This window comes from Propithecus coquereli, unplaced genomic scaffold, assembly GCF_000956105.1.
Source record: "Propithecus coquereli isolate 6110/MARCELLA unplaced genomic scaffold, Pcoq_1.0 Scaffold132, whole genome shotgun sequence".
Lineage (NCBI taxonomy): Eukaryota > Metazoa > Chordata > Mammalia > Primates > Indriidae > Propithecus > Propithecus coquereli.
Window position 1 is genome coordinate 804034 of NW_012137414.1, and position 8065 is coordinate 812098.

The following is an 8065-nucleotide window of genomic DNA, read 5'->3' on the forward strand; positions in this document are numbered from 1 at the left end:
ATTTTTCAATTATCATTAAATAGGCAGGGCTGAGAATGATGCATGTTAATTTCCCTGTTTTATTTCCTTCCTCTGTGTATGTGTGTGTGTGTGTGTGTGTGTGTGTATATGGTTTTTTTTTTTTAAGTTGAAACATTGTCCATGGCTGTTGGTGTTATGTCTAGAGCATCAGGTGGATCACCAGATCCCACCTTCAGTCTGTAGATATTTATGTAGGCACCTTTCTCAGGAGAGAGGTGCTTAAGCTAAGTCTAAAAAGATTTGTACTGTTCTAAGTGTTACACTTAAAATCACTCACCAACAAACTGACCATGATTTGACATCTGACGTTTTTGCCTCTGCCTGACTCATCTTTCTAGCTTGTTTTTCCTGTCTTTTCCATTCAGATAGGATTTGCCTGCCTTTATTCAATTCTTGCCCAAACCTCTACCAGCCTTCTGCTCTTACGTAGTTTCACCGGTTGTCTCCTCAAACATTGGCCTAACCATGCTCTAAGTGGTTCCATATCTCAGGTGCCTGCTGGGCTTTCCCAAGTTGGGACAACCAGTCCCCACGGGGCTCTGCCTCCCACAGGTCACCATTATTTCAGCTCTCCTGCCCCTAATGGGTTCAAAGAAGCCTTCTTTGTAACATACCACAACATGGTTCATTGTGTCTGAAATGGCTCATTGACCGTATATGATCTAACCAGCACTGGAACATTCTAGAGAATAATACCCATTTTAACTCAGTTTTATTATAATATTTTAGATATCTCAGGAAATTTATTATAGTATGTTTTTCTCTAATTATCTTGGAGAAATTACTTAAAATACTAATTCTTCTAGGCTCTTGCCTATCCTTTGGTTCTCAATTGAAGTTCCCTATGCATTTTCTTTTCTTTAATAAATGGTACAGAAGAAAATGTTGCTTAATATGATTTTAGAACTTGAATAAAGAGAATAAAGATTTTTCCATGTGCACCAGGGATTATAACCAGTTAGGTGGTCTTTTTGAATAATAAACTGGTAATCTGAAATCCTTGTTGGAATTAGGTATAATTTGCAAAAAAAAAAAAAAATTAAAAAGAATAATTGGTTTTTATCTCGAGTACTTGGAACTTAGACAACTGTATTCTATCTGAACCAATTTTGTTATTGAAATATATGGTTTTAGAAGCTGTTGTTATTCAAATAGTCTGAGAACTAGAGATATAAATCACATTCTGAGAAAAATTCAAAAGGGAAAATGGAAAAGTGCTTGGACATTTTCTGTACACCTCATCAAGAACAAGCAAACATATTTTCAGAGTAAACTATCTTCATAATGTGTTTGCAGCCCTGTGACACAGGCGGTCTGCCAAAAAACTAAAAATAGATTGCCTTAGAGGAGAACGATTGAGTCCTTTTTAAGCATTCATTTATTTGGAAAGCTTAGTTGCATATTTCCTGAAAGGAATGGAAAAACTCCCAAGCTGCCAAATAACTTTTATCCTCAGTTTCTCACAATTAGCTCCAACTTGCAAAATGAGAATGATAAGAGTAAAAGACTGTTGGGAACAAGAATAGAAAAATAGGAGACCCTACGGTGGCAATTTCTGGAAAAGGATTGTGTGTGAAAACCCTTCAAGGTCCTTTGAAGCAAGTCTTGGAAAACGATGGAACTGGAAATGTTTTTCTTGAGAGTGATTCTGTTTCCAGCTGGGAAACGAAAGTGGATGTCAAAGCATCCCAAGACAAATTAAATCTACTATAAGGATAAGCAGAATTTAAAAACCAATGGTTCTTAAAACCAGAGCAAGGTGTTTTCTGAAGTCCCCAAAACTTGAGTTTCAATCCTACTTCTGCCACTTACTAGCCATGAGATTGCTTCATGTGGAGCAAAGTGGTTGTTGTACATTTTGGGGTGTCCCTGTTGATAAAGCAAGGCTCTTCCCTCCTCTACTGAAAGCCACAGGATGGGGGCTTGAGGAGAAATACAAGTTTAGATAAGGGGCACCCGAGAGGAGGGGAGCCTGGTATTTCGCTCTTGAGTTGGAAGCCTGCTCAGACAACTTGTTGAACTACTCCTCCATGCTATCCAAATAGGGGGAAAGAGAATTGGAAAGCAGTGGGATGGTGAGGGAGAAGCCCAGGACAGCCACCATTCCCTCTTTCTTGGTGGAGTGGAAGATGGCACCACAGGCTTGTCACCGCGACCTCACAGGGATGGGGTGCGAGTAGAGGACATTAGAGGATGCTGCATTGATGGAAGACACGAGGAGAGGTGGCCAAATGCCAATGGGTAGAAAAGGTGCTTGGGAATGAACCCTGGCATGAAGGGCATGCCACAGACCCAGAGTGAGGTCTGCAGTTGTGGCCAAGAGAGCAGAACTGGCCTCCTCTTCCAGTTAACTGGAGAGACATCTTCCCTGTTCCTCACTTCTCCCCACTCCCAAGGCACCAGAGGAGCTGGCACCTAGAAGGAAGAAGTGGGAGGCATGTGAAGAACATGCGGCCCTTCCACCTCCAGCTGCTTAGTGGACCAGACAGAGCCATACCTCGTGCCCTGGGAGTGAGGAGAAGCCAGGATCTGTGCACATGATCAGAGATACAGGTAGAAAGGGGGCTGGCCTGAGTTGCTTTAAAAACTCTTTATGGAAGTATAACATAAATACAGAGAAGTGCACAAATCCTAAGTGAACAGCTGGATGAATTTTTGAGAAGTGAACACAGTTGGGAACCAGCTCCCAAAAGCAAGAAACTTCCTATTATTGCATGGCCTCCACCAGGTCCTCCTCCAGCATGCCCCTGCCCCTCCTCAGGATACTTTTGTCTCCTGACACCCAAGGTGAGTTTGCCCTCCTTGTGTACTTTATAGAAACGGAATCATATAGCACGTGTTCTTTTGTGTCTGGCTCTTTCACGCAACATTAGGTTTGTGAGATTTATCCATGTTGTTGTGTATATGGATCAGGGCTTATGGGACTCATGAGTAACAGAAAGCTACTGGAAAGTTTGAAATAGGACAAAGGTGTGGTTAAAGTTCTTGCTTCCCAGGAGGAAAGGGAACCACCATGCCCCCCTTGGAGGCAAGATTTAGAAACAATAAAGCCATTTCATGTTGAGATCTTGAGACAACTCTTTTAATAGCAAGTTGCTACTTAAATCTTGTTTTTATTTTTGAAGTGAATACTTGTAGTACCTTCAGGCGACTCAGGTTGACTGGCTATTGTTTGAACAATGGAGTAACAAAGCCCCAACTGTGGCTTTGCTTCTTCCACTGGTGAGAGTGCTGAGTCGGCAGCTGTGGGTAAAGACTGTCTTCCCAACCCCCATGTTTGCGTTCACTTCCAAGAGCGATCAGGCAAGAGAGGAACATCTCTGATATACACTTCACATTGAATGAGATGGAGAGATAATTACAGGAAAACCAAGCCTCACTGATCGAGCATTATATACATATATTATCTCATTATTTCCAGTTTATGCAAATTATAAATGTCCAAAGAGATTTAAAAATATTTCAATCTTCAACTTTTAAGCAACTCTGGAATAAGTGGAGATACAAACACAATATATGTTCATGTTAAAAATTTTATCTCTTTTTCTTTATTATTATAAAAGCATTAGACATTTATATCAGGAGTGAGGGATCACCAGTGATTTGATCTATTTATCTGTTTATTTTTGTTTTACTTTTTATTTTGGAACTAATTTCAACTGACAGTTGTAAGAACAGTACAAAGAATTCCTATTTCTCTTTGTCCAGAGACCCCATTCATGTTTAGCCAACTGCCCTAATGATGTCCTTAATAGCAAAGCCATCAGGTGTGTTGCCTTTAGCTGTTGTGTCTTGTCAGCACCCTTCAATCTGGAACTGTTCTTCAGTCCCTCCTTGAACTAGTTCCAGGCCAGTTATTTAGTAGAATGTCCCCTCGGTTTAGGTTGGTGCATGGTGTCCTCATAATCAGATCGGGGTTATGCATTTCGATCAAGAATGTCACGGAAGCGGTGGCATGCTGTCTCATCACGTTCCATCAGACGGCACACAGTACCGATTTGTTCCATTGCTAATGATGTTAACTTTGTTCACTTGGGTAAGATGGTTTCTACAGTTTTCTTCTGTAAAACGACCCCTGCTCCCTTTATAATTAGTAATTATTTTATGGGGAGACAAGGATGATTCTACTATTTCTTCCACTTTTGTAAGTTGGTGTTCTATTATGAAGTGCTTTCTTTTCTCCATCTTTATATATTCATTTATGTCAGTGAGGACTTCTAGATTACTATTTTATTTGATGAGATATAATCTCTTACTCTCATTGTTTATTTTTGGTGCTCAAATTGTCCCATATTTGGCCAATGAAAAGCCCCTTTGAGCCAGCTTCTGTTTTTTTTTTTTGACATTTCTCATCTTTCTTTGAGTACTTCCTTTCTGGTAAAACGTTTGATGAGGTCCATCTTATATTTTTCCTGGCCCAGGCCTGGGGTCAACTATTTCTCCAAGGAACCCTGGTTTAGGTTTTCTCAGCATACAATGCTAAAAAATATGTGTATACATACACATCTATGCTTTACATCTAAATTGACTTTTTAAAATCTATCCAGACATATTGAAAATCAGATTTTTGTACCAGTTGCTACAATATCAATCCAACCCATAGGGTTCATTTAACCTTTCCCCATTTTTATAACCCAAAGGGTTAGAGAAGATACATTGAGTTTAAATGTAGAAAGAGGATTTACTGAAATTGTTTATAACCCTGGTTCTCATCCATTGGAAAAATTTACTCTTTCCTTAAGGCCTTGAGTTATTTTAAGTTTATATAATTCCATCTTTGGTGGGATTTTCGTTTTGCTGTGTTTATAGGTATGGAAATCCTGAGTTCTTAACATTATCAGGATCACCTAGAAGAAGTTGAGAAGAGGGGCCTTTTGTGTTAAATGCAATTTGCATTACATTCTACTCAGCGTATAGAGAGCATAGTCGTCATTTGAAAAATTCCCACATTTTGCAAACTGGAGTAGGTTTTCTTCCAAAACAAATGACTGCTCTTCGGGATGTTTAATAGACATGTAAATGGACATTTAAGCTGGTTATTTCAAGCAATTATAAGAAAAATCTGTAAGGCAGTTCTGAGGCTGTTCCTTGGAGTGCTACCCTGCTGTGCCTACTTATTAGTCATAAACTGGAGCACCTAACATATCTGGAGCACCTACCATCATGGCTGTATTTTATTGGCCTACTTAGAGACCAAAGCACTTGCCAAATACTAGATTACTATAACTTCATTTTGCAGATAAGGAAATTGAGGCTCGAATAATTTTAGTGACTTGCTGATTTGGGCAGAGAAGGTCGTCAAAGTACGCAGTCTGGCTCCACTGGCCCCATGCTCAGCCATCACACTAAAGTGCCCATAACAAAGCTGTTTTAGGGAAAAACTTTTGGAGTATTCGATCATCTGAAAAATGACATTCTGCATTATATTAATAATAGATATACTTCATTATCAAATGAAGCAGAAACAACTACCTAGAAAATTTGGGGAAAAAACCATTTTCCCTGGTCTCTTAGAGTTTCCTTCATAGTGCACAGGCCTTTGAGTCTTTGCAGTGGAGGTGGGAGGCAGGGGAAGGATAAAAATATGGAAGCACATTAACCTGCTTTGCCCTTCATTTTGCCTTATGAGATTGCCCCAAACCTCCCCTCACGGTTGGTGGGCAGCATGAATAAGCTGCAGGAAGAAGTCTCCAGACCTTGACTCTGAGCTTGATTTGTATTTCAGACTGCTGGGCTGATCGATCCCCACTTCATGAAGCTGCGGCTCAGGGGCGCCTACTGGCCCTTAAAACTCTAATTGCACAAGTAAGTGAACTGAAGACTGGATCCTTCGTGCTTCTGCCGTGATCAAGCATCATTCTTTATTAGCTTTGGCTGTAGCAGAGGTCTTGCTCACCTCAGCCATCCCAGCACTGCCATTCTAGGCATATGTATCCTCTCACACCTCACCATTCGTTACTCCTGCCTCTCTTTTCCTGGGGAGCTGCGTCATTTTCTGCCCAGTTCCCTCCTTCCCCTTCTGAGCCTTCCTTTGAGTTTCTCTCTGAGGGATCCTGGAGGATGTCCTCAAATTTATGTTGCACCAACCCACGTCATACTCTTCTCAGCTTGTACCTTAGCAACAACAGTCTTGAAGTTGCAATAGTCACCTATCACTGCGTAACAAATTACCTGAAAGCACAGTGACCATAAAGAGCAAGCCCTTCGATTTTTATGGTTTCTCTGGGCCAAGCAGCAGCTTAGCTGGGTGGTTCTGGCATACGGTCTCTCACAGGCTACCAAGTGTCAGTTGGGGCTGCAGTCATCTTGTGGCTCAACCAGGGGAGGATCTGCTTTCAAACTCACTCCCGTGGCTGTTGGCAAACCTCAATTTCTTGCCACATGGGCCTCTCCACAGGGCTGCGTCATGAGATGGCAGCTGGCTTCCCTCAGAGCGTGAGGGAGTGCCTAAGAGGGAAGTCACAGTTGTTTTATAACCTAATCTCTGAAGTGACATCCTGTCACTTCTGCCATATTCTAATTATTAGATGTGAGTCAGTAAGTCCAGCTCACACTGAAGGAGAAGGGATTACACAAGTGAGCCAATATCAGGAATTGGGGATTACTGGGTGCCATCTTAGAGGCCGCCCACCCCAATGATACAATATTTTAAGAGTGAGCATTAAAATAGGTTGAAAAATGGGTAAATCTTACTCCTTAGGGAAGAGTCATTCAAGTCTTTGTTATGAAGGCTACTTTATTTGTATTTATGACTATTTCCAGCACCTTGGACAATGAGTACAGGCCTAGTAAATATTTGTGAAGTGAATGAAAGCAAGTGCACGGGCTCCATTTAATTGTTTGTTTTAGAGTCTGCATGTATACAGAGAAGGTTTGTTGTTATGTCTTTTTTCCACATCCTAGCAATTACCTAAGTTGGCTTACTTACCATTTTGAATTTAAACAGCTGGGTACACTGTGCTGTGAGTGTGTACATGCACACGTGCTTTTAAATTTTGTAATTTATTTTTTGCTTTCTCTTTTATGAGTTGTGTTACTTCTTAAAAAAGTAGAGGCAGAAGGAAATCAGTATTGCTGACAATGATCAAACGGGCTTTGTACCTGATTTTATCACTTACTTATTTTTAAGCACTTTAAATTTGTTCTGATTTAATTATTTTTAAAATGTAATATATTCATATAGTTTAAAAATTAAAATGTTGTAAAAGGTACACAGTGAAAAGTCTTGCATCTACCTCCTCCCTCTCAGCCTCCCACCTCAATACTTTTATTAGTATTTTAAATAACCTTTTTATTTTGGGATAGTTTTAAAGAAGAGTTGCAAACACAGTACAGAAAATTCCCATATACTCTATATGCTTCACCCAACTTCTCCTAATGTTGACATAGCCATGGTACATTAGTCAAAAAGAAGAAATTAACATTGGTATAATACTATTAACTAAACTGCAGATTGTTGGGACTTCACCAGTTTTTCCACTAATATCCTTTTTCTGTTTCGGATCCAATCCAGGATCCCAGTTGCATTGAGCACATATTTATTGTTAACTATACTTCAGAAACATGTTAGCTTCAATAGCGTGATCAAATGTGTAAGGAGCATTCTTCATAGAAAAGTTCAACTTGTTCTGGCTACCTCTCCACTTCTTCACCCATATACACTAGTTGAAAATGTATTATTCTACTTTATTTTTTTTTACTTTATTCTATGTTTAGATAGCATGGTAAATGGGAGCAAAACATTAAACCAATGTGAGTAAATTGCTTTAAAACATTACACCAAAGTTCAGGAACTCTTGGTTATACTGCTAGCTGTCACTGACAGGTGGGGAACCCCAAGTCTTATAAGGAATTTGAATTTTCTGCTTCTCTATTTTCTCCTGCACAATTAGGGCGATCCACTGGAGACAGGTCTTTCAGACCTGTCCAGCTTTACATTTCTACAATACCAGGGATTCTGAGATTTTTGCACCTAATCATTTTTTTTTTTTAGCACACTTCTGCCACCTTGTGGACTGATCTGTTGTGTTTTGTTTTTTTTTTT

General features: G+C 39.9%; 1 protein-coding gene across 3 annotated transcripts in view; it reads left to right on the top strand.

The window, feature by feature from the left end:
* The window catches only part of ASB11 (ankyrin repeat and SOCS box containing 11, E3 ubiquitin protein ligase), a 22599-nt gene that overhangs the window by 2708 nt on the left and 11826 nt on the right, over positions 1-8065 (top strand). For all 3 annotated transcript variants that reach the window (XM_012638711.1, XM_012638712.1, XM_012638713.1), the window contains exon 2: positions 5747-5826. In XM_012638711.1, the coding sequence (XP_012494165.1) occupies positions 5747-5826 (80 nt within the window). The remainder of the gene's footprint in view (positions 1-5746; positions 5827-8065) is intronic.